We start from the raw sequence: 27,407 nt of genomic DNA, 5'->3' as shown, positions 1-27,407 counted from the left end.
GCTCATCCAGAAAATACATCTTGATTTAAGATTTTTTTTTATATTTGTACTAAAAACAAGATAAAAATACCAATAAAAAAAAAATTTTTTTTTTGCAGTGTAGCTGAAACATGTGTATTGTCTTAACTATCTGTATCACCTGGCAAAGTGTTGAAGTCATCTATATAGTACATGTGTTCACTGTCAGGGTCCGAAGCAATCAGATTAAGCTCCTGCAGGAACTCGACATGCGTCGGATCGCTGGTGTTAACGATTCCCAAAGCATACATCTCGATGTTGGCCGCGTGCGCCTCTCTAACAGCAATGTCCAGCTTCACCGGTTCCCGCTTATCGGTTTGGCCGTCGGTGATGACAATGGCGACCTTCCTCACCCCGGTCCTGGCGCTGTAGAACGCTTCCTGAGTAGCTCTACGAATGGCAGAACCCGTGTACGTGCCCTCGCCCATGTAAGGAACCCTGTATATGGCCTGTTTAATGTCCTGTTTGGAAACGTAGCGCGCGAGGTTAAACACAAGCTGTACCTCCAGGCTGTACAGAACGAGGCCAACTCTGGTGGCGTTTCGGCCCACGGTGAGTCTGTCGACTAAAGCCGCCACAAAATCTTTTATGATCTTGAAGTTGTCAGGCCCGACGCTCTCCGAGCTGTCAATCACAAACACGAGCTCCATAGGGCTTTCTTTACATCTAACACCACAGCCTGAAAGACAAAACGTTGACACATTTTGTTAATACAATAAACATAATGGCACACTAAAATGTAATGTTTATAGATAAAAATGAAGTAAAAATGATGTATATGCTAGCTTTTGTTTATGCATTAGCTACTGTAACATGAACTACCGATGAATGATACTCTTACAGCATTTATTAATCTTTGTTTAGGTTAATTTTGGCATTTACTAATATGTTTAAAAAAATCTTAAACATTAGCTAATGCACACTGAAATAACATTACACAAATACAAAGATTAATAAATGCTGATTATATTGCTCATTGTTAGTTCATGTTAACTAATGCACTCATGCAAATATAACCTTATTGAAAGAGTTAAACATGTGTCATACCACAAATCTCCCTTATCATCTTGATTATTTCTTCCCTCTGAAAAAACCCATCAGTGTCACATAAATATAGATATAATAGTATATAATGTTTTACAATGATGTGAAAGATGTAAACAACATACCGTTAGCCCTGCCTCCCCTTTAATGCCTGGTCTACCCTGAAAAAAATGTAATGAATTATCACAAATATCTCAAACTTCACTGTATGAAACATATATGACTCTTATAGACTTTATAACGATAAATAACATTTTTAATTTTAATTAAAATTTACATTAAAGGTGCAGTGTGTAACTTTTAGAAGGATCACTTGACAAAAATGCAGTATAATATACAATAGTGCTGGGAGATAAAACGATACTGTCGATACACCTTTATCGATAACGATAGAAAAAAAATGTTCTTATGACGCCTGTTAATGCATTGCTAAAACTGCATTGGACTAGATTACATAGATGTCGCTTAAAATCTACACACTGCACCTTTAAATTTAACTTTTATTTATCAGGGTTCCCACACCTTAGTTAACTTCAAATTCAAGGACCTTTCAAGGACTTTCCAGGTCCAATACAGTCAGATTCAAGGACTAAACGTGGGGACACATTTCAAGTGAGAGCAATCGTGTTACCTTTTAAGATACATTGTTACAGTTCTCTTTCGAGGGAACTCGCGCTGCGTCACTCTGGTGACACTTTGGGGACGCCTCCAGGGGTAAGTGTGTCTGAATGTGCATATCAAATTCAACCAATGATAAGGCTTAACGACAAAGACAGGGTGACGCGGGAGCCAGGAAGTATATCGCTATCTGAAATATTGCCAAAGATGCTGTTACAGGGATGCAGGAAGTATGGCAAGGGAGACGCAGCGTCTCGTTCCCTTCTCAGGGAACAAGAGTTACATACGTAACCCGAGACGTTTTCATGTGTCAAACACAATTATGCAAAAAAGCATTTTGGTATGAATCAACATTTGCATACAGAAGATAAAAGCATTTAAAGCAAACAGTTTAGCATGTGTGATTAAAAGGCTAGATATTGTATGATATTATCCTACACTACACAGGGAATAATATGGAGTTTTTTCCAGAAAACTTCTTGATAAAATAGATTCAAGCACTTTCAATGACCTGTATGTATGTATGTATATTTTCAAAAACTTCCCAGGGCCTTGTTTTTCCCCCCAGATTCACAAACTTTCAAGGATTTCAAGGACCTGTGGGAACCCTAATTTATGTATTTTATCAAATGTTTCTTGAAAGGTGTATCTTCAGTGGAACATGATATAACTCAATGCCACAGATTAGCTTTGATTTAAAAAGTGCATGGCACTTCCTGTCCATAGAAGTTTAATAGTTTACATCACATTTGTCAGTGATATTTGACAGTGAAGGTAAAAAACTGTGACATTTCTTTTACTAACTGACTGTCCAGGAACACCAGGATCACCCATGTCACCTTTGATCCCCTTCCCTCCTCTCTCACCTGGAAATCCACGATCACCCTGAGAAACAGAAATGAATCTCATATTAACAGTGTATGAATGTTCCTTCATAACACACGGCATACATATCAAAATCACAGACCTTTGACCCTGAGAATCCTTCTCCAGGAAGTCCCCTCGGTCCTGCCACACCCTGTGACCCCTGATCTCCCTGTAAAAGTCAAATGCACCTGCCGAACTGAATGGTTTACTTGCAAGTGCAATATGGGTTGTTCTAGGGCTGCACGATTAATCGTTTTAAAACCGAAATCGCGATGTGAATGGATGCGATTTTCGAATCGCAAGAAATGCGATTATTTCGATTCAAAACTATTAAATATAACAATCATCTAGTACGCAGTTTTTGACAGTTCGCTTCATGCGCATTTTACGTTTGATGCAGTTTAGACCAATAGAGGGCATGAACACTGAGGTGCCGACTACACGTCAGATAACACCATTTGGAAAACATGAGCGCGAGCAGCAGTTCAACTCCTCAACAAAGTGTACGGCCATATGATTTCCGCGATGCGGAAAACACGGACAGAATCGCGAAATGCATACAAATGGAATTAACTGCACAACGCGGAATGTCATGAAGTTGGCAGATTTTGGATTCAGTCATTTTAAAAACGCATTATAACTCATTAACCGGCAAATGAAAGGACAGAAATGCGCGAAAACATTTCCCTTTTGTGTAATGTTGGACTTAAAGAAAGGTGTATATACGTCCGTTTCTCGTCATGCATCGCAAACAATGACAAGCGCCTCATCAGACTATAAGCAGGTTTCATTAAAGCCCGGAACACAGCAGACGAAAGAGGTACATTATACTTTCTTGCACGCGCACATCTGCGCCGCTTTGAATATTTACAGGCATGAGGGTTCATGAAGCGCGCACACACAGAGCAGTCAGCACACGCGTGATCACTAAACTTAAGTTTTCTTTCTTGTCTAAGTGAACATAAACAGCTGGATGTTTATCAGTAGGCTATATTGAAGCAGAGCAGTTTTAAAGCTGTCTTGTGTTTTAAAGTGACAGTAACCTGGTGCTTTCTGTGTCAGAAATGTTTATTACACACCAAAAATTAAAATCACTCCTTACTCTTAACTGAACAAGCTTCTTCAGCTCCACATTTAAAATCCTACAGTGAGGACTGTGCAGTCTTTTATTTGTATTTTTTGCTTATGTTAAATCATAGATTCTAATAACTAATATATTTACATTTATTACAGATGCCTGAAAAGTAAAACAAGATGAGTATAGTCTTATGATTAAAAGAAAAACTAAACATTTGCTTATCAGATGCATTGTTGTAGTGACAGCCAAAATACATTAGCCTATATGTTATTTTAAATAAAACTTTCAAAAAAAAAATTTAAATTGTATTTTTTTTAATGTTCTTAGATTAAAAAAAAAGTTTGTCTGCAGAATATCAAAGTCCTGCAGACAACTTGGTACAATGTTTAAGGGGTTTTAAATAAACAGTAGCACAGCATCTTTCTTTGTTGCTATTAAAGAGTAACTAAACCCTAAACCAACTTTTTTTAGTTAATGATCTGTAAGAATGATGCTTTATTAGTGCTGTTCATTGATTTTAGTAAGTTTTTTGACATTAGGATATAAAGTGTTTCAACACTATAAAATATGGTGTAAAAACGTCTGAGTGCTGACCTCTTCAGGTTGAACGATAGCTACTGCAGTTGAATTTTCCTATTGGATGTTGGGTCCAAAAAGTAACTCGTGACGTAAGCAGATTCAAGCTCACCACGCCCTTGTTACGATCTCATTACACACTTAAGTTCGTCCCCTCTATCTCCGTTGGGATCTGCCCACTTTTCTTGCATTTTTCAAATATTGCCAGTGGGTGGAGTCAGGCTCTGACTAGGGGTTTAGTTACGCTTTAAAACCACCACAACAAACCTGGATGTACCTCTTTTATTATATACTAATGAATCGCACTTTAAATCGCGAATCGCAATTTTGATCAGAAAAATCGCAATTAGATTTTTTCTCCGAATCGTGCAGCCCTAGGTTGTTCAATCACTCAAAACTATATAAAGAAAGCATGCAAAACAGGAAATGACTTGATTATCCACATGCTTGCGTCAGTGTCTCACCTTTGGACCCTGTAAGCCTTGTCCGGGTGGTCCAGTAGGCCCAGGAGGTCCTGGCCTTCCCATTGTACCCTGATGTGTACAGAAACACAGTATTCAAGGAAAAACACATTTAGACTCATGCATGCTGAGATACATTTATGCATTTGGCAGAAGCGTCTTGCAGGGCATATATATGCTTTTATTAACAGTATGCGTCTTTCTTGACGATCAAACCCATGCATTCCTAACACAATAGTCTAGCGATTGAGCCACAGGAACACTAAGATGAAAGCAGCGGATGGACTGATGTTGCAGGGATTACCCGATAACATTGCCAGGATTTGTTAGACAGATGTAAGAGATTTGGAGCTGGTGTGTCTGTCTAATGATGAATTATAGACTACATGCATCTATTGATACGGATAAGGTGATAAGGTGTACAATATTTTAATGTTAGGAATACTTTTTTTTTCAGTATAAAAGTTCATTTAGGGTTACAAAGACACAGACTGACGTACAGGTGGTCCTTGTAGTCCTTCTCCTGGCTGTCCTGGTGGGCCGGGCAAACCTCTGAATCCAATGTCACCCTGAGAACACAGTCATGGTTACATCTGTGGTTACACACACATTTTCAAAATGGTTTTGGCAAGAGATTAAAACATATTTGGAAGCTGTTTTTGAGATGATCTTAATATTTATATCCGGCTATTATTTATGTTGATGGATGGAATAACAAATTATGCTAACTCTTCTAGGAGGCAGTAAAAAGCAATCACATAGAATATGGATAAAACCTTAGCCACCTACGTTAAACAATATATGTATGTAATGAAGGAACCTAGATATAAACCATTGTTTTCAATATGGAGAAAATGAAATGATAATAAAAAACAACTAGATTTTTTGTGAAACATGGTCTGTAAAGTAATGCTTTTGAGACGTATAAATAAAACAGAGTTGCTGTTAAAATGAGGAAAATATGAAAAGGTCTGTATAAACTTGATCAATAAATGCATTTTTATGAACTAGTATAGGTGGTCATGACAATCCGCCTACCTTTGGTCCTGGTGAGCCAATCCCCTCTGGACCAGATTCTCCCTGAAGGCCAGGTGGACCCCGAGCACCCTGCGGATATCAAAAGACTTGGAATACAACTACACTCTTTCTACATTCTCAACGACACTTAAGGGCCATTCACATTTTAACAATAACTATACCTATTAAAAATATAATTTTAAAAACTATTTTTAAGGGAATAGCGGAGTTCACACCACAACTATAACAATAATGATACAAGGAGGGATATGTTTGGGATCACTTGGTGAGCGATTTTTCCCAAATAAAGAACGATAAACCAATGTCAGCCAATCAAATCTATTTGAATTTAAAGTGCGCGCACATTTGAAATAGCAGATGGCACTGTAGAGAAGCTTATTGCTTAGGGCCATTACATAAAATTACCTCAGGTGTCCAGCGCTGTTGCAGTGAAGTTGACTTCATAATGCTTTTATTCTACTACACTGACGTCACCAAATGGTAAGATATTAGAGTATACAAAATAGATTCAGTGTTAAAAGATACGCATAACACAGTGCATTGAGGACATCTGCTGGTTATAGTCGCTCTAAATGCAACAAGAACATCACATTTATACATTTAATGGCATGTGAACAATTACAAATGTTTTTTTAAAGGAAATATGCAATATTATCGAAAGCAAGATTTGTGTGAGTATTGCGCATCACAAGCTTATTTGAATAAAGTTATTGTTATCGTCCAGTGGTGTGCACACACTAATATCGTTATCGTTAAAGTGTGTCCCCCCAGAGGGGTATCACACTAGCAGTTCTGGCGCACACCCAGATCCGTTTGACGCCAGAATTCGGTTCGTTTGTATGATGTGAAAGCTGTTTTTCGAACTCAAGTGCGCACCCCATAACTGCATTCAAAATGATGGTCTTGGGTGTGGATTGCAGTAGGGTTTGCTGCTGATATGAATGCAATCAAACTAAATCGTGACACAAAGTTTTTTGAAGTGGAGGAAGGTTCCACAGACTACGAAAGGTAAGAACGAAATGATTCTTTCAAGAACCTTTGACGTGAGTTTTAAAAGTATACAAGGAAAATGTCTCCGAAACAAACGGGTAAAATGTCTTGTTTAGGGGAACAATGGTGTTAGTTAATGGTTAATGGGATCAAACTTATAATCTTTGATACAAAATACAATCCCTCAGCTTTGAGAAACAAAGCTAAACCAAAATTATCAAGCAGAGTATAATCAAATATTTGCTTAGGAGAAACACTCACCTCTGGACCAGGATAGCCTTCACCTTTTGGACCGCTCAGACCAGGAGGACCCGGCTCACCACGATCACCCTTACAAACAATCAGATGAGTGGCTTAATCAAAAATAAATTTCAAATAAGTTACTCAAGTTTATTGGAAAGCAATGGATGACCTTTGGCCCTGGAAATCCATATCCAGTCTCTCCTACTGGACCGGTCGGACCTGGTGGACCTACATCACCCTGCAATTGACAAACTGTGTGTTTTAATAGGCATATTGGGGATACGGTCCAGTTAATAAAAACTTTACCTTTGGTCCTGGTATTGCACGTCCCGGAAGTCCAGGTAAACCCTGTCGGCCAAGAGTGCCGGGTTCACCCTATAAAGACAAAAAGCTAAATATCAAAATTACCCCATGATTTACTCACCCTTGAGCAAACTCGAGCACATGTGAATCATCTTTCAGACGAGCACATTTTGAGTTATTTTAGTAAATGTCCTTGCTTTCCAAGTTTTATTATGGGAGAAAACAAGTATTCGGGAACAACTGACTTTGAAACCCAAAAAAGTGCATCCATCCTTTACAGAAGTAATCCACACGGCTTAAGCGATTAATAAAGGTCTTTTGCGTGTAATTAATGCAATTTTGTACGAAAACGTATCCATATTTCGAACTTTATAAACTGTAATAACTAGATTCCAGTAACAACGGCATCTTAGAATCAATTCACAGGAGATTTTGAGCGTAGTGAGCGCTCGTTGTCATGGGTACATTGCGCAGTAGCTGTTGTGAATCGCGTGAATCCAAGATGCCATCGTTACCAGAAGCTAGTTATTATAGTTTATAAAGTTGGATATGGATATTTTTTTACAAAATGTATTGATTACCCACAAACCCCCTTGGAGACGTGTGGATTACATCTGTGATGGATTTTTTGGGTTTCAAAGTCAGAAGTTGTTCCCTGATTCTTGTTTTCTACCGTTATAAACTTGGAAAAACAAGGACATTTACTAAAATAACTCCAAATGTGTTTGTCTGAAAGATGATGGAAATGTATCTCGGATTGCTTGAGGGTAAGTAAATCCTGGGGTAATTTTGATATATGGCTTGAGTATCGCTTTCAAAATGACAAAATATTTAATAATGCAAATATTGGTTTCACCTTTGGCCCAGAGGGTCCAGGTATTCCCGGCGGTCCTGCTAACCCACGGATTCCCCGTTGACCCTGATCACCCTGAACAACATTACATCAACCAGATGTTACACTGCCAGGGATCAAGTTGGACTTCATGGTTAAAGACCCTTGGCATGACTTGATGAGAGCAAGGTTTTCTTTCCAAGGGGTTCAACTGCAGCGGGAAAAATCTGAACTTTGGCGGAAAAACGCGCCGCAGAAACCAATCAGGAGCTTGCTCTAGTGGTGACGAGATTACTGAAAGCGAGCGGAGTCGCAGAAGCCCCTCCCATGACGCAAATTTCCACATGAATGTCTTGATGACTAAAATTTCACAAGCGTCTTTCACACACGAAAGAAGTGAGTATATTCAAAATGTTCAAGCGTCCAACTACGCACGTGGACGCGAATTTGAAGCCTCAAACGTGTCTGGTATGAACCAACAGTCAAAATGTTCAAGCGTCCAACTACGCGCAGTAGACACCAAATTTGCGTCTACTGCACATAGTTGGCGGCTTGAACATTTAGAGTGTACTCGCTTCATACGTGCATAAAAGCAGCGTGTAAATTCTAGTCATCGAGACATGAAATTCGCATCATGGGAGGGGCTCCTGCGACTCCGATCGCTTCCTGTAATCACGTCACTACTAGAGCAAGCTCCTAAATGGGTTAACGCGAGACCTAGATGCACTTAAACGCGTCTTTACATCGACTTAACATTGAAATCACTCACGCTTGATGCCTCTACCGCGGCTGGTGTGAATGCAACATTAGGAGTGCACATATCATATAGATGATGGTCTCAACGCTAATAGACTGGGACTAAAACCCACCAAATCCACAGGGTCATGCCAAGGTTAAATATGTAAATAAAGGAGAAAATTAAAAAGGAGATACTTTTTCACCCTGGATGCCCACTCCTCCTGCTCCCTCAGGGCCTCTCAACCCAGGCGCCCCCGGTTCTCCCTGCAATACACACAGAAATGTGTGTTTATTTGGGCAAAATGGTTGGAGACAAGGTTTACAAATTAACGTAGGACTAGTACCTTCTGTCCTGGAGCGCCATCCTCCCCAGGCAAACCCGGTAATCCTGACAACCCAGAAGCCCCAGGTTCTCCCTGTGTATGCAGAGAACAATTCAGAACTTCATTTGTGGTCACCAAATACCCTAAACCATCAGATTGATAATATACAATAGATCACGCCCACTTTTAAAAAGACCTTAATGGAAAATGCCTTACTTTTGGACCCTGGTCACCTGCTCCTCTTTCTCCTGGTGTGCCAGTCTCACCTGGTAAACCTTGATCGCCCTTAAGCAGCACATTTACAAACATACAGATGTTTTGAGTCCATAAATCAACACACAATGAGAATCTCTATTACAGTCTGATACTGTTACAGTGTGCACTGGATGATGGGAAACCCTTACCTTCGGTCCGGGGTAACCCTCACCCTGTGGTCCTCTGCTTCCAGGGGGTCCACGTGGTCCTTCCACCCCCTAAAACAAAACAAATCTATCAACAAACCCAACAATGCATTGATCATTTCCAACACTGATGTACAGTACATTACCATAGATTTTAAATTATCATCGGCACATGCTGTAAAGTAAGGCGCTATTCTATTCCTAATTCAAGTTTATCAGTACCTTCTCTCCTTGGATTCCTGTGCCAGGAAGCCCCACTTGTCCTGGAGGGCCAGGAGGACCACAATCACCCTACACAAAAATTACATTACCAGTTATGTTTAAACACACCAACAGTTTAGTGTTTTTCCATATTTTAAATTAGAATTTAAAAACGTTTCCTATGCATTATGGCTACTTGAGGATTTTTTTAAAACAAGAAAAAGTATTCATTTATTTTTTTATTACACTTATAGCAAATAAACAGATAACACTTTACAAGAAGTTTGTATTTGCTAAGTACAGACTCAGATGAACACAAAAAACAGGTATACTTGACAAACTGAGAAAACAAAAACCCAAGAGGGGGCAAACATAAGACTAGCTCTGCACAGTGTAGTGTTTTTCCGAGTGTCAGTTTTGCGCAGGTCGGTTCTATGTGTCAGATATGCGCATGTCGACACTGCGCGTGTCAGTTCTGCGCATGTTAGTTCTCTGTGTGTCTGTTTTCCACATGTCGGTTCTGCACGTGTCGGATCTGCACATGTCAGTTCTCTGTGTCTATTCTCTGCATGTCGGTTCCCCACTTATTGGTTCTGCATGTGTCGGTTCTCCGGGTGTTGGTTCTCCACGTGTCGGTTCTATACATGTCAGATATGCGCATGTTGGTTCTTCATATGTCGGTTCTCGGTGTGTCGGTTCTATACATGTCAGAAATGCACATGTCGGATATCCGCTTGTTGGTTCTGCACGTGTCAGAAATCCATGTGTCGGTTCTGCAAGTGCTGGTTCGATGCCTGTCGGTTTTCAGGTTGTCAGTTCTCAGGGTGTCACACAGAGTGTGTCTCAGTGTGTGGTTCTGCTCATGTCGGTTCTCCGAGTGTCGGTACGCCGCGCATTGGTGTTATACTTATCAGATATGTGCATGTAGATTCTACATCTGAGTGTCGGTTCTATACATGTCAGAAATGAGCGTGTTGGTGAGACACATGCATGTCGGTTCTGAACATGTCAGTTTTCAGGTTGCCAGTTCTCTGCGTGTTGGTTCTCAGCGTGTTGATTCTCAGCGTGTTGGTCCTCTGGCCGTTCTCAGCATGTTGGTTCTGCACGTGTGGGTTCTCTGTGTCTGTTCTCCGCGTGCCGGTTCTGTGCGTGTCGGTTCCCAGGGTTTCAGTTCCCTGCGTGTCGGTTCTCGGCATGTTGATTCTAGACATGTCAGAAATGTGCATCAGTTCTGCATGTGTCAGTTCTTTGCTTGTTTGTTCTGCATGGGCTGGTTCTCAGGGTGCAAGTTTTCCGAGTGTCAGTTTTCTGAGTGTCGGTTCTGCACATGTCGGTTCTGCGCGTGCCGGTTCTGGGTGTGAACTAAAATATGCAGGACAGGTGCCCTCTATCACTACGTCACCAGTACGGTCTCCTAACGTCACGATATAACCAAGTACGTTCCAGTTACGTAATACATTTATACTATTTTGGTAATTTCATAACTTACTGGCAACGTAACTGTTACGTCCCAGGGAGGTAATTTCATCACCATTACAATTATATAAACATTAATTTCATTTTCTATTTAGGTTAGCTTGTTAAAACTTTTCAGTCTCAAAGTTTCCCTTAAATAAGTTAAAATAGAATAAATATTTAACCACCACACGAGCAGCTCTTTACATGGGAAACAAAACACAGCACGCGCCTCCCACCTTGAGCGTGCTGCAAACGCACCTAAATTACTGGTAATATTAATGGTAATACAGATAAAAGTAAAACAACATTCGAAACTGTAAATTCTGCACATTATTTAAGTAAAACATATTTTGTGTAAGCTTACTTATTTTATAATTTTTTCTCCAAACAGAGACATGATCATGTTTTGCAGAATTAATGCTATTTGTGAATGAAAGTAAACCCCAAGGGAAAATGATGATATTTTAGAAGATTTATTTATAAACGAGAGAACAACGCGAATCCATGAATGACTTTATTTCTTTATTTAAGACGGAGTAGGTAGAGTGGCTGCAGCTGTGGGTTTTGTCTAGAAGGGATACAGCGAACTCAGAAAAGTTTAGGATTAGATTTGGTGTTAGGATTAGGATGAAACAGCGGTCTTGGCTGGATGGGATACAGCTACAACCTAAATCCCGTGAAATTTTGTGTTTAGGACGGGAATGTTTTGGCGTGGGGGCCCGCCACAGCAGAATGCATGTAGCAGAAACACTGATATAATTTATTTTTCAAGAAAACGAAACTTTCATTAATGCAACATTGTAATTATTGCTATCAAATGGAAATCAGCATGTGTGCTCTGAAGAAGCTCACAATGTGCTGTATGTTTTACCTTATCTCCTTTAATACCTGGACCTATTGGCCCTCTTGGTCCCTTCGAGCCCTCCAGGCCCCTCTCACCCTGTCAAACACAAAGAATACATTAAACCACTGGGTATTTTAGGCTGAAATAAAGCCTGTTTACATTTAAATTTCAATGCCGAGTATGTCTTTTTATTGGTCACGGGGTGGGTTGTAAAAATAGATACAGTGGTGCATGTTATGTTGTTGTTATGACATTGTTTTTTTTTTTTATTAAAGTGTTCTGGCTTGTTGTCAAAAGTTTCACCCTAAAATCTTTATGATATTCCAGTCCCTTGATATAAATCACCTTTAATGTAAATCTACAGGATATTTTTCTTTCCAAGATAGACATACCTATGATATTAATGCAGCAAACATAATTTAGATGTAAGCGTCTTCCAAATACATACAAGTAAATGACATGCTGTGCACTTCTTAGTTATAGAGACAAAAACAGTAAGATTTGTTCAAGGTCCAACAACTGTTTTGTAGCCCAGGCATATGCAAAATATCAGATGATTTATTCAGACTTCAAAGACTTTTAATATAAACCATGAATGCCAGACAACACATCTCACACACTGAATGTTAACACAGCTTTAAAATGACTCATATACTCTGCATTTTAAAACACACCCGCACTGAGTGATGAAAACAATAACATTTGTGATGTGTGTACCTTTGGCCCTGGAAAACCTTCTCCTGGATGTCCTTTCTCTCCTGGCAAACCCTGAGGCCCCTGTATACCCTTTAAAAGACGAATGCAGGCTTAGTAACACACCAGGTAATGTTTGACCAACTACTCGGCTAAGTCATGCAGCCCTTATTCTGAGCATGATCGCATGGACATTTGGTACCGGTAGGCCTGGCTCGCCAATCCCAGGAGAACCAGGTGGACCCATTCTGCCTTGCAACCCCACATCACCCTACAAATTAAAAACACAAAGGAAAGCATTTATAAACAGTTATACGTACAAAAGGTACCTGATTTCACTGAAAATTAAAGTCTACCTTTGGTCCAGGAAGGCCAATTCCAGTATCACCCTGAATTCCCGGTGGTCCAGGAAAGCCTCTCTCCCCCTTCACAACCATAAACATAATCATAACAGGTCTAATATTTATGTGTGAATTGTGCTTAAGATGTCTTTTTCACAGCATGAAATCCTGTAGGTGGTTTAATACTCATAAAGTGCAGGTTCAGATGGGTGAGCGCCGGCTTGATGCCAGTGTTTCCCATACATAGGCTCTACTTGGGCGCTGCGCCCAGGTAAATTGCGACCCGCCCAGGTAAAAAAAATCACTTTACGAATTTCCGTATTTTCTGAACTCGACTGGATGACCCGAGAGAGAGAGAGAGAGAGAGAGAGAGAGAGAGAGAGAGAGAGAGAGAGAGAGAGAGAGAGAGAGAGAGAGAGAGAGAGAGAGAGAGAGAGAGAGAGAGAGAGAGAGAGAGAGAGAGAGAGAGAGCGAAAGATAGAGCGCGAGAGAGAGAGCGCGAGAGAGAGGTGGGGGTCGGGTGACCGTGAAGATGATGCACGCGTCATAAACTCATCATCCAGCGCGGCAAACTGGATCAACTGCAGCAGCACATACGGAGCAGCCAGGGAACACACTGCGACCAAAATGGTCGCATATGCTTATGTGCATATGTGTTTATAGCATCTAAGTTGGCTTCATTTTGCGTGCAAGCACGTTGTGTCTCTCCGGTTGAGTGTCCGTTCACGTGCTCTCTGTTTCTCAATGAATTGGGCGCGACGCGAAGCAACCTCAGTGTCACATTGTATCCTTTCATGTTTCTGAACTTGAGCAGAGTTTTACCATTAGAGGTCTTTCTTCACTGAGGACGCGGGACCCGTACGGTTCCGGGTTTATATTTTAAATGGTCAGATGGGTCCGGGTCGGTCCTAGTTCATTACTTCGGGTCCCAAGTCTGATTAATATTGTGTGTAAAACCCGAGTCGATCGGAGAACGGCCATGAGCGCTACCGCGCTAAAGCTCGAGTGCTGTTTTAGCGTGCCTCCGGTTTCTATGGCGATAGCAACTGGCTCTTGTCACGACCACGCGCCGCTTCATTTTCTTTATCCCATTTTTTAATCTTACTATTAATAGACAATATCTTTACTAAAATCTAAACAGTTAGCACAGAGATTGTAGCAAAAAGCAGTGCTAATACTGAATGAGCAAAGCTCTAGCTGACTCAGGATATAAAAAACGCAAAGCTGTAATATAAAGTCTGTCATCGGGACAGCAAGTAGACTTTTAAATCTGAAATAATTAGTGGAATAAGCTTTTTTTAATTGGCAAAAGAGAAATAGAAAGCAGAAGCAGTAAAAGTGCCTATATAGAAGTTATTAACATTATAACATCAGTCACATTTATAATCTATAGACCTGCACTGTCTATTAATATACTGTACATAGTATTGTATATAATTGAGTTTGATAAAAGGGGTCATCAAATTGCTTCATATATCAGTGCAAAAACATAAAGTGTTTTCGTGGTGCTTTGACAAACAGTGTCAGCTTTGTTTATGGCAAAAAAAGTTTGGGGTGGTTAGATTAATGAACTATAATGTGAAATTAATATGAATGTTTTATAAATCAAAGTATTGTGTTGTGTCACACATTATTAGTTCTTTGTTACATGTATAGTAGACCATTTTTTGTCGGTGGATAATAATGATCGCCCTTTTCACCAGCTACCACCACAAGTAAATTTCAGATCTGTGGGAGGATGCTCACAAAAAGAGTTTGATTAAAGGGACACTCCACTTTTTTTGAAAATATGCTCATTTTCCAGCTCCCCTAGAGTTAAACATTTGATTCTTACCGTTTTGGAATCCATTCAGGCGATCTCCATGTCTGGCGATACAACTTTTATAATAGCTAAGCATAATCTATTGAATCTGATTGGACCATTAGCATCGCACCTTAAAAAATAACCAAAGAGTTTTGATATTTTTTTCTATTTAAAACTGATATTATGCAATGATATTACGCAGCAGCTGAAAATAGTCCCCTTAGTACAGTGGTCTCAAACTCCCGGCCCGCGGGCCATTGGCGGCCCGCCCTCCCCCTCTCTGTGGCCTGCGGCACCTTTCAACAATATAACATAATCTGGCCCGCAGAAAGTTTTTTATTCCCTTTGTTTTATATTCATTTAATTTTTTATTTAAAAGTTTAAGGGCTCGTTCACATGTCGCGTCTAACAACGCGTGTTAAACCGAGTCAAGGCGTTTCTTACTTTCTAAAGTGCTCGAGAGCGGAAGTTGCGCTTCGTGGCGTGGGTCACCCGTTGCTACGCAGCCATGAGCGCGCACTCCGTGATTGCGAGGATAACGGAATGCGTGATCGGATTTTAATTCCTCATCTGAATCTCGGGTCAATCATATCATTGTCACCATGTGATCAGTTAATCTGGTCGGGACTTTGTTGTGTTTGTCCAGAGAAGATTTGTTACTTTCGGGTAGATACTCGGCTCAGAGAAGAGCTTCGGTGGGGTTTACATCAACAAGTCACAGCTTCTAATGGAGACACCGCATATGAAGCAGAGCCATAGATGTAATGCAACACATAAGCTACAGATAAAAAAGAGCCATCAAAGTGCCCAGGTTAAAAAAAGAGGAAAGATGAGGAGAAGCGTACAGAGGATAAAAGTATGTATACTGCTATATATTATTGAAGTATAATATATTATTATGCAATTACAAATAGAGCAGTATTATATTTTTTTCTGTTTAACTAGCTTATGTAACATTGACAACGTATTCAAAACTTTAAGAATCACTTTCACTTATTAATATTTTTCCACATATAATAGCAAATTCATTAAAACATTAAAACAAAGATGGAACATAATAAAGTCAATATGATGACTGAAATAAATCAAAACACAAACACTTACTGATGGTAATTTTTTTATAATAGTTTATACATTTATACAGAAATTTTATTTGTTAGTTTAGTGCAAGGTTTTAATAAGCCTTAGTTATTAAAGATAAGGTTAAGAAATGATTTACCTGCTTTTATAAAATAATTTATATTAAAAGATAAAAACCCTGTTATTATTATACATTAAATAATAGAATTTAAACAGTACATTTACAGAAATATTGTACTTTTTTGAACCTTAAAATAGCTCTGCGGCCCTCCAATGAAATGTCAATCTCAGAAATGGCCCCAAGCCAGTTTGAGTTTGAGACCCCTGCCTTAGTATCTTTCAATAGCAGGGGACTATTCTTAAGCGCTTTGGTTATTTTTGAGCGCAATGCTAATGGTCTAATCAGATTAGTGGGTTGGGTACAAAATATTGTTAAAATAGTTAATTGGCATTTTATTTCAAACGACCTGACTGACCGTGACCCGAACATCATTAAAAATATTTTTGGATGACTTGTAACGCGCTCATTTTCAACCCACGCATCACTGACTCCCTTTTGGAGCCAGCCTCTAGCGGCCAGTCAATGAATTGCAGTTTAAGTCACTTCCGTATTGGCTTCATCAGACAGGGCTGCCCCTCGGTTTTTCTAAAAAAAAAAAAATTATTTATGCAAGGCAGGTTCGGGTAAGAAGCAATTCAGGCCAGATTAGGCCGGGTACAGATCTTTGGACTCGAAAAGACCTCCAGAAGCACCTAAATAATGAAAGCATTTACACATAAAATAATTTCATGATAATAGATAACTGTACTGTATATCAAGCCTTAGGCGCAGGTCTGTCTGCATTCCTTCATTGGGCACATGCACACAGGGTCTTACAAAATGCATGGCTCATGTCAGTCATAATGAATTAAAGACTGCTATTACTGTATTCAAACCCATAGGTGAAACTCCGTACGCGTCACATGCATGTGCAAGAGCAAGTTCAGACATCTGTTGTTCACCTTAAACACGATAAAGAGAACATTCCAGAATAATAATTAAGCTCGGTGTAGAAGTACATTAATGCCTTTCTTCACTGATAAAGAAGATCTAGAGCAGTGGTCTTAAACATGATGCCCGTGGGCACCAGGTTGCCCACACAGTCTGTGAGTTGCCCGCCAAAGCACATTCTATTAGAAGCCTCAGTTTTATTTATTACATATTTTTTATTAGCTCAGCTTTTTTATGTATGTAAACATTTTAAACAATGATAAAACAATAAACATTTTAACAACAGATTTTGAGTGTACTATATGAAAAAGTAACCCTCCAGATTGTTTTATCTATTGTGTTGTTTTTGTTACTCATAAATGCATTTAAATGCACTAACAATAGAAAGATTTATTTAGACTTTATAAGAATAGGAAGCAAAGTTTACCGTTATGAATCGGTCCCATTTATTTTATACTCTTCCACATGCTATCTGCTATTTTCCCCCCAAAATAAATTGCCAAATTTTACTCACTTTATTGCCAGGAGGACCCTCAGGACCGGTGTCCCCATTAGGTCCAGGCGAACCCTGCAAGGAAATTAGCATTTAACCAGGGTAACGGGTAAAATGCATATTTTGTCACAAATGCACTGTAAGTATTATCAAGACATCCCTGCAGTCCTCGACTTCCTCTGTTGCCAACGGGACCCTCAGGACCCTGTAAAGAATCAGACATTATCAGACAGCGTGTAGCAGGTTATTATCTATGACGATACAGTAGATAAAGTCTCACTAACTCTGTCTCCTTTAATTCCTGGTGGTCCACATTCTCCTCTCTCACCCTTTAAAGCAAAACCACATGCACATCACATAGTTCAGAGACACAGATAGCAATGTATATGAAGTCAGCACAACATTAAAGGGTACATATTATGCAAAATTCACGTTTGGACATGAAAAACAATAATTTTTTAATCCCCATTAAACCAAAGCAGTCTCACTAGACATACCGTTTTGAATATCTTGTTAATGTGATGTCACACTGATGAAGCCCCACCCACGGCCACTGACTTACTGGTTAATTTTACTCTAAAGCTTTTCTAAATGTGTTTGTTAGAATATTGTAAATCTAAATATACTATTGTCCCATATTGTATGCACAGAAATCAGATCTTTTTTTACTGAAAGGGCTCATTATGTGTTGGTAAGGGAGCGAGCAGCTGTAGCTCATTTGCATTTAAAGGTACAGACATGAAAATAGCGCTGATTGCAAATAGGGGCATTTTAGACATGCTAATAAATGATCTGTGGGATATTTTGAGCTTAAACTTCAAAGACAAATTCTGGGCACACCTGAGACTTATATTACATCTTGTATAAATGGTTATAATATGTGCTCTTTAAAATACAAATAAAGATCATTTGAACATAATAAGAATGCAATCATAAAGTGCATCATAGGGTTAAATACCTTCTCTCCTTTGTAACCAGGTTTCCCCTGATGATCGACACAGAACATATAATGAGATAAACACATTGCACAAGCGAATAAAAATCAGTCATGTTTAGGACTGAGATGATCACCTCGGTACCGTCTCGTCCAGGAAAACCACTAGACCCGCTCTCCCCCTGCAAGAAGCACATCATGTTTTTAGGCAATGTGAAGAAATACTTGATTCACATACAGTAAGAGGTCATTCAAGATAACTTTGACCTTTTGTCCTTTGGCTCCTGGACTTCCATCTTCACCAGGCCGACCCTTCTTACCCTGCAGTCCAATGGTGGAAAAGAAACTATGACATACAGCCCTTATACTTTCATAATGATTATTATAAACATCATTACAACCATTAAAACACATTTGCTGAAGTGACGTTTCCATTAGGAATGCACAGATGTAATCGGTCTATAATCTACCGTGCCCCTAAGGAGTAAAACAATCTAAAGTTTAGTTTCATGTGCTCACGCGAAACCTTCATGTTCAGAATTTTTAAAAAATGTTTAGTTTTGTGTGCAAACGTGAAACTATCGCACGCGAAACTAAACGCAATAGTTTCACGTGCGCACGCGATAGTTTCACGTGCGCATGCAAAACTAAACTTTATTTAATTTTTTCTACATGTCCCCTTAGGGGCTCCGTAATAATCAGTATCGGCAGATAAAAGCATTTTTATATTATTATTTAAAAACAGCCGATGATCAGGGCAGATTTTCAAAAGTAATCGAATATCGATATCGGCACAGATGTTTTTTGTATCGGTGCATAGTTTTCATCTCTCTCTTATACATCCAGCTTTGAGATTATTTTCTACAGCCTGCAGTTGTTTCGTTTCAATCACAGGTAAAAAATCCATGACATATGAGTGACATATCATGTCATTAAGGATCAATTTGTTTGTAAGCTAAATAAAAAAGCTATCCATTGATGTATGGTTTGTTAGAATTTGTCAATTGGTGTAACTAGTATTTATTTATTAAAATATAAATATATTCATAAAAATTGTGGAATAAAATATAATCATCTAGTTTAGTGTTATATGATTTTTTTTACCTAAATTTTTACATCATTTGTCAAAAATTATTTAGAAAACAGAGCTGTTTTCAGCATATGTCAGGAAAAATATTACAAAAACACATTGAACTTTACATGTAGAAATCAAATAACTAATAAATTATATTTTAAAATTATTATTTTGTTTTGTTTGTTTGATAATTATGCTTATATGCCATCATGGTGGATAAAATATTTAATATTTCTCATTCTGTGGCACAATTGGCGGTTACACCATTTGACATTTTCAGGTCTGTTCAGTCTTAACTTTCATAAAAATGGTGCAAATGTATTTTTTATTGCGTAAAATTAACATAAATACACTGTGCATTGAAATAAACCTGATGCATGCTTTTAAAACTAGTTAAAAAAATAATTTTTCATCTTGCCATTACAATTTTAATATATTTACGGTAGGAAATTTACTAAATATCTTCATGTAACATGATCTTTACTTAATATGATTTTTGACCCATGCAATATATTGTTGGCTATTGCTACAACATATATACCCTGGCGACTTATGACTGGTTTTGTGGTCCAGGGTCACATTTATTATTGATAGCACAAGTATAAATCTACCGCATGTGATTGAAGAGTTTTGATAAATGTGAAGCACTTACAGGGGATCCACTGGTTCCTTTCTCTCCTTTCTCACATGTGCAGTTTTTGGAAATTGAACACTGTTTGAACACACAAAAACACATATGAGATTTAGACAATAGATATGGTCCCTGTTAAATGATATCACCTAATAATCTCACCTTAAAGTTGCTTAATAAAAACTTACCACTTCATTCGCCACCTCGGTCTAGAAAGAAACGGGAAAGGGGAGATTTACTGTACAATAAAAATGTAGAAGAACAAAGAAAATTCACACAAATCTTAAATAAGCATAAATAAACAATTGATATTTCAAATCATCACAAATGAAGCCACTGTTACATGCAAACAAGACAAAAGGATAGTGTACTAATTGACATGAGTGGGAAAGCAAGCTCTCTATTTGTCTTCATTCGTGCCTAAAAAAACAAATACTTTGTTGTGCAAACATTTGCTTCTTTCTATGAGAAGCTGCGTGTCAAAAATATTGATGAAAAAGTCTACATATTTGTTAACCACATCCAATGATGGATCTTGAAGTTTCAAAGAAACAACCATACAACATTCCCAACAACATTTCACTAATGTGATGACAGATGCAGCCCCTAGAGATCACAGGAAACCATAACAAAGGAAATTTCACTACAAGCTTGACTTTAAATCACACACACACACACAGATGTGACATGATGGCACTGGATTTTTTTATTTCAATTTTAACTAGCAGTATGATAATGTAAGGGATAATGTATGGTTATCTCAGAAATAAGCCCCGACAGTGTGATCAGGACCTGTCGAAAAGCGGATGTAAACAGTTCATCCATCAATCAAGTAGCCACGCCCTTAATTATGCAGAACTTTAAGGATTAATATAATTTAAACAGATTAGTTACACAAAACTCCCCCTCACAGTTGTCATGAATGGCAAAATTAGCTATGTAGACCAAAATAACTTTTTGTACCAGGCTGTAAACATATTATTTTCTACTGTAAAGTTGGGCATTTTAACATGGAGGTCTATGGGAATTGACTCCCTTTTGGAACCAGCGTCTAGTGGCCAGTCGATGAATTGCAGTTTAAATCACTTCCATATCAGAAAGATCAGAAGGTTGCCCCTTGAGTAATACGTGTAAATGATAAACAGATGTAGACAGAGATGGTCAATGAGAAGAGATGATTATAGCATTACATAAGATTTATTCCTGGCCTTCGATTTAACGACTTGATTGTGCTTTTCTTGTCTCTGTGTCAAGCACCTGCATCCACAGTCAAATCACCTTAAAGCTCCGATCTAACACACCGCCAATGAACAACATCTGTTCCCAAAAACAGATTCAGGAAAACCTCCTAAAAAAAGTAAAAAAAAAAACAATTGGGCCAGCACAAAGTATATATATGTCATATATGTGTCTTTACTGTGAATAATAATTATGAAATATATTATATATAAATACTTTTATATTTAAAGGTGCAGTGTGTAAATTTTAGCTGCATCTAGTGGTGAGGTTCCAAATTGCAACCAACAGCTCAGTTCACAGCTCACCCATTGCTTTTAAAATGCATAGAGAAGCTACGGTAGCCACCACAGGACAAACATGTCATGATTGGAGACAACTTAATAAAAAAGTTTGTCCATTAAGAGCTTCTGTAGAAACATGGTGGCACAAAATGGCGACTTCCATGTAAGGGGACCCTTGGTGTATGTAGATAAAAACGTCTCCTTCTAAAGTAATAAAAACATAACGGTTCATTATGAAAGGTCTTTATACACCCCTGATAATATAGTTTTGTATATTATTTTGCATTTCTGTCAAGAGATCCTTCTAAAAATTACACACTGCACCTTTAATTTAAATTTTTTCTTAAAATTTACATGTATGTGTATGTATTTATTTATACATAATTATTATATACAGTACATACAAATATGATGATAAAAAATTATTCTGCAAACGATTAGTTGAGATTAATCGTTATGTGTAAGCCCTACTTAGGTTTGCAGGTTTACCAACAACACCAACACTACCACAACTACAACTAACATAAACCAGTCTGAACCAGCACAGTAATTCCTGTTGGTCTAAATTTGGCTTTTCACCAGTGTTCTTTAAAGCAGTGGTTCCCAAACTTTTTCAGCGTGTGGCCCCCCTTGTGTACGGTGCATTCCTTCGCGGCCCCCCAAAGAAAATTTGTGACAAAAAACTGTTCTAAAACTCAACATTTTAATAAAAAAACTAAATTAAATTATACAAAAAAGTAGTGCTTTTGGTTAGTAGCCTTAATTTTTTAGGTTTAATTACACAGAATTCATGATAAATTTATGTATTTTATAAAATGTCATAAAACTGGGGCCCCCCTGGCACCATCTCGCGGCCCCCAGTTTGAAAAGCACTGCTTTAAAGCATTTAAATGGCCACTTTTACTAGAAAGCAGAAAGAAGAAGACTTGAACTTGCTTAACCCACATTAGCAATAGTACACAATGTTGGCATATGGGTCTTTTTGCAATTAACTTCAAACACTTACAAGTCTCTTTAGAGTTAACATTTATACCCTAACATCATCAGTTTAAGCATAAGTTCATTGAGTTTTTTCATTACCTCAGGACAGATAAAAAGATAAGAAGATTTCCATAGATACTAGATGCATAAACTCCTTCAACCCTTAATTCTGCACAACTCTCTGACCTTAACTTCAAATGAAGCAATCACACACGCACACTTCAAAGTTTTTTTCCCCAAAAAATGAAAGGTTTTCACAGCTTGCAAACATTTCTATTGAGTTACACCAGCTGCATGTCGTTTTTCTTGACGACTTATTGTTGGAATGTAGAAAACAAGCTATTAAAATCATTACCACAACTGCATCCAGAAAAAAAATGCAAAGTTAAAGAGATCTCGTATGGTAAAATACAAAGAATAAAAACTCACAATCTCTTTGACAATTTTGTCCACGACACCACGGTCCTGTAGGTTGTGAACGTAGCGGGTGGCCGGAGGACTGGCCAGTCGTCGCAGCTCTTCCATTTTGGCCGCAGCTGTAAAACCTATTGTGAAGAATTGAATCCCTTGGTTTTTGGCATCAGTTAAAGCGGAAAATATGTCAGGGTTTTTGGGATGCCACAAGCCATCGAACAGCAGGATGGCTATCTTCATTGTGTCAGGGCCAGATTCCTCCAGGAACATACGGGTAAGGTTGGTGATGGCATAGGTGGTGTAGGTACCGTGCCCGATGTAGGGAATGGGTGCGATGTGATCGTGAAAGGTGGCCACACCCTTCCATTGTCTGAAGGATTGCTCAGTGATCACATGACTGCTGTACTGCAGGACGGCACTTCTGAAGTTCAGACTTTGTCCAGTTTGAAGACGGACGTTCTGAATCCGGTCGACGAGGTCAGTAACGAAACGTTTTTCTTGAGTGTGGCTGTCTTTAGCGCTCTCTGAGCTGTCCACTAAAAACGCAAGCTCCAAATTACACTCCACATCTGAAACAATAAAAAGATGATATTGTCAGTTTTTTATCACCCTGAGGCCCTATGTTTAACTGGAGTTGATTTTTTTCCCGGTCTTATCAAATTTGCTGCCATGAGACACATCAGGTTTGACACAAAGCATCAAAAATATTGTAAGACTTGTATGTACAGGAGTTGCATTAAGATACTACACCAATACTCCTTTCCCCAGTTCCACAGACAAGGTCTAAGCCCAGACTAAAATATACAATCAGAAACGCATTGTCTTCCATAGTAGGGAAAAAAATTCTATCTTCCTTGCTCTACATCAGAACAAAGACATTTATACAGGTTTGTAACAACATGTGAGTGAATGACAAAATGTTCATTTTTGGGTGAAACCTTTAAGCTAAGCTTTGCGTACCACTGAAAAATACAATATGATTTTAGAAAAATTTGGGGTGAGACTCAGGACGCCAGAGTAGCCCTATCAGATGTAAGTGCTGAATAAACAGATGAATTCTTTGGATTAATGTGTGGTGCTCGTTGCTTAATATTCAAACATGTAAGGACAGCTAGTGAATGCTACTTTATATGTATTTTTTTCATTATTATTTAAGAGATACATAAATGCCATGCAATGTCTGCCAAACAGAAGTGAAAAGTTAAAAGATCCATCTATAAGGAAGCTTAATCTCCAATAAATCACATTTATGAAAGAGAAGAAAGAGACGAAACTTGCCCCAGGACAATAAGCAGCATTAATTTTCAAATTAAGGTATGGGGTTGGGCACATTTACTGTAAGCTTCTCTCACTTTTAGAAGAACGTTGTATTCTACTTTCCTCAATGGTTTAAAAATAACAGAATATATATTTTACCCAAAAATGAAAGTTTAATGCAGGTCACATGGCTGTAATGTGTAAATAATACACTCTGTCAAAAATAAATATGTTTTTGATATTCATAAAATATGACCATGAAATAATTGCCATTGTTCATTACAATCTGGACCAAAACATTTTCCAGACTAGGCAGCTGGTTACTGTGACTACATACCGTTGTTTTTTGGGATGATATTAGAGGTGATAGGCTTGTTTTTGCTTCTTTTGTTTCCCTTTTCTTCTTCCTCTTCATCAAGATCATTCAGTTGCGCCAAAACAAACTGCACCCCAAACAGCAGAACCAGGCAACGCACACACAACTGCAACATCACTACTAACAAATACACCATTACTACAGAGCAATAAACACAAAGACATTTGCACAATCAATACAGAACAACAAACACAGACAGATAAATACACCATCACTACAGATAAAAAACAGACAACTGGACCATCACTACAGACAAACACAGGCAAATGCACCATCACTACAGACAAACACAGACATAAAAATACACCATCACTACAGACAAACACAGACAGATAAATACACTATCACTACAGACAAACACAGACAGATAAATACACCATCACTACTACAGACAAACACAGGCAAATGCACCATCACTACAGACAAACACAGACAGATAAATACACCATCACTACAGACAAACACAGGCAAATGCACCATCACTACAGACAAACACAGACAGATAAATACACCATGACCACAGACAAACACCGACAGATAAATGCACCATCACTACAGACAAACACAGACAGATAAATACACCATCACTACTACAGACAAACACAGGCAAATGCACCATCACTACAGACAAATACAGACATAAAAATACACCATCACTACAGACAAACACAGACAGATAAATACACCATCACTACTACAGACAAACACAGGCAAATGCACCATCACTACAGACAAACACAGACAGATAAATACACCATCACTACAGACAAACAAAGGCAAATGCACCATCACTACAGACAAACACAGACAGATAAATGCACCATCACTACAGACAAACACAGACAGATAAATGCACCATCACTACAGACAAACACAGACAGATAAATACACCATCACTACTACAGACAAACACAGATATATAAATACACCATCACTACAGACAAACACAGGCAAATGCACCATCACTACAGACAAACACAGACAGATAAATACACCATCACTACAGACAAAAAACAAACAACTCGACCATCACTAGAAACACAGGCAAATGCATCATCACTACAGACAAACACAGACAGATAAATGCACCATCACTACAGACAAACACAGACAGATAAATACACCATCACTACTACAGACAAACACAGGCAAATGCACCATCACTACAGACAAACACAGACAGATAAATACACCATCACTAAAGACAAAAAACAGACAACTCGACCATCACTACAAACACAGGCAAATGCACCATCACTACAGAGAAACACAGACAGACAGACAGACAGACAGACAGACAGACAAATACACCATCACTACAAACACAGGCAAATGCACCATCACTACAGACAAACACAGAGAGTTAAATACACCATCACCACAGACAACTGGACCATCACTACAGACAAACACAGCCAACTTGATCATCACTACAGACAAACACAAACAGATAAATACACCATCACTACAGACAAACAGACAACTGGATCATCACTACAGATAAACACAGGCAAATGCACCATCACTACAGACAAACACAGACAGATAAATACACCATCACTACATACAAAAAACAGACAGATAAATACACCATCACTACAGACAAACACAGACATATAAATACACCATCACTACAGACAAAAAAGACAACTGAACAATCACTACAAACACAGGCAAATGCACCATCACTACAGACAAACACAGACAGATAAATACACCATCACTACAGATAAACACAGGCAAATGCACCATCACTACAGACAAACACAGAAAGATAAATGCACCATCACCACAGACAAACACAGACAGATAAATACACCATCACCACAGACAAACACAGACAGATAAATGCACCATCACTACAGACAAACACAGAAAGATAAATGCACCATCACCAGACAAACACAGACAGATAAATACACCATCACCACAGACAAACACAGACAGATAAATACACCATCACTACGGACAAACAAACAACTGGATCATCACTACAGACAAACACAAGCAAATGCACCCTCATTAAAGACAAAAAACAGACAACTGGACCATCACTAAAGACAAACAATGAGAGAAAAATAAACCATCACTACAGACAACTGGATCATCACTACAGACAAACAGACAACTGAATCATCATCACTACAGACAAACAGACAACTGGATCATCACTACAGACAAACCCAGGCAAATGCACCAGCACTACAGATAAACACAGACAGAGAGAGACAGACAAATACACAATCACTCCAGAGCAATGAACACACAGACAAATGCACAATCATTGCACTCCCTACATAAAAAACAGCACTTTAAACTGTACTTACTGTGTGGATCAGCACTGATAGCAACAGCCAAACGAGGTGATGGAGATCAAATTCTCATGACAGACATCGCAGCCTCTTCTCCTGCTCTTTATTTTGTAAACAATATAAAGATATATGTAAAATAGGTGATCATGAAAAGTTCACGTACTGTAGGCTGTGTGTCTGCATTTACTCGGCACGAGTAGGAAATGTGAGTGAGGCACATCTGCTGCCATCAAGAGGAGAATAAAACTTCCAAATATTCAGAACTCCTCCCATTGCAATTACATTAACATGCACCCACCAAAAATTATGATAAATATGAAAATTATAGCTAACTTATTTTTTTTAACATAACAATATTCTAAATAGCTTAATAATTTTGTTCAACAATGATAATTAATAATTTAATAATAAATAATAAACTGTGTGATTTGGCGCTGTTGTGATGACACGGACAACCGACTCCCTTGCTGTC

The 27,407-nt window shown here is 38.5% G+C and overlaps 1 protein-coding gene across 2 annotated transcripts in view; it reads right to left on the bottom strand.

The window, feature by feature from the left end:
• Positions 1-27,141, bottom strand: part of col28a2b (collagen, type XXVIII, alpha 2b) — a 31,161-nt gene extending 4,020 nt beyond the window's left edge. Inside the window, exons 1-32 of one of the 2 annotated variants that reach the window (XM_073815327.1) lie at positions 26,951-27,141; positions 24,585-24,743; positions 23,006-23,559; positions 20,264-20,284; positions 20,097-20,156; positions 18,637-18,690; positions 18,507-18,551; positions 18,394-18,420; positions 17,720-17,764; positions 17,601-17,640; positions 17,457-17,515; positions 13,083-13,151; positions 12,929-12,997; positions 12,751-12,819; positions 12,061-12,129; positions 9,753-9,821; positions 9,534-9,602; positions 9,346-9,414; positions 9,151-9,222; positions 9,002-9,070; positions 8,093-8,164; positions 7,240-7,308; positions 7,103-7,171; positions 6,952-7,020; positions 5,701-5,769; positions 5,163-5,231; positions 4,666-4,734; positions 2,648-2,716; positions 2,485-2,565; positions 1,188-1,223; positions 1,066-1,102; positions 140-697 (exon numbers count right to left, since the gene is read on the bottom strand). In XM_073815327.1, the coding sequence (XP_073671428.1) occupies positions 140-697; positions 1,066-1,102; positions 1,188-1,223; positions 2,485-2,565; positions 2,648-2,716; positions 4,666-4,734; positions 5,163-5,231; positions 5,701-5,769; positions 6,952-7,020; positions 7,103-7,171; positions 7,240-7,308; positions 8,093-8,164; positions 9,002-9,070; positions 9,151-9,222; positions 9,346-9,414; positions 9,534-9,602; positions 9,753-9,821; positions 12,061-12,129; positions 12,751-12,819; positions 12,929-12,997; positions 13,083-13,151; positions 17,457-17,515; positions 17,601-17,640; positions 17,720-17,764; positions 18,394-18,420; positions 18,507-18,551; positions 18,637-18,690; positions 20,097-20,156; positions 20,264-20,284; positions 23,006-23,559; positions 24,585-24,738 (2,950 nt within the window). In that variant the 5' untranslated portion in view covers positions 24,739-24,743; positions 26,951-27,141. The remainder of the gene's footprint in view (positions 1-139; positions 698-1,065; positions 1,103-1,187; positions 1,224-2,484; positions 2,566-2,647; positions 2,717-4,665; positions 4,735-5,162; positions 5,232-5,700; positions 5,770-6,951; positions 7,021-7,102; positions 7,172-7,239; positions 7,309-8,092; positions 8,165-9,001; positions 9,071-9,150; positions 9,223-9,345; positions 9,415-9,533; positions 9,603-9,752; positions 9,822-12,060; positions 12,130-12,750; positions 12,820-12,928; positions 12,998-13,082; positions 13,152-17,456; positions 17,516-17,600; positions 17,641-17,719; positions 17,765-18,393; positions 18,421-18,506; positions 18,552-18,636; positions 18,691-20,096; positions 20,157-20,263; positions 20,285-23,005; positions 23,560-24,584; positions 24,744-26,950) is intronic. The other variant, XM_073815326.1, reaches the window with a different exon arrangement.
• Between the last annotated feature and the right edge of the window lie 266 nt (positions 27,142-27,407).

Source organism: Paramisgurnus dabryanus, chromosome 7 (genome assembly GCF_030506205.2).
Source record: "Paramisgurnus dabryanus chromosome 7, PD_genome_1.1, whole genome shotgun sequence".
In the NCBI taxonomy this organism is placed as follows: domain Eukaryota; kingdom Metazoa; phylum Chordata; class Actinopteri; order Cypriniformes; family Cobitidae; genus Paramisgurnus; species Paramisgurnus dabryanus.
This window is presented reverse-complemented; position numbering and strand designations above follow the sequence as displayed.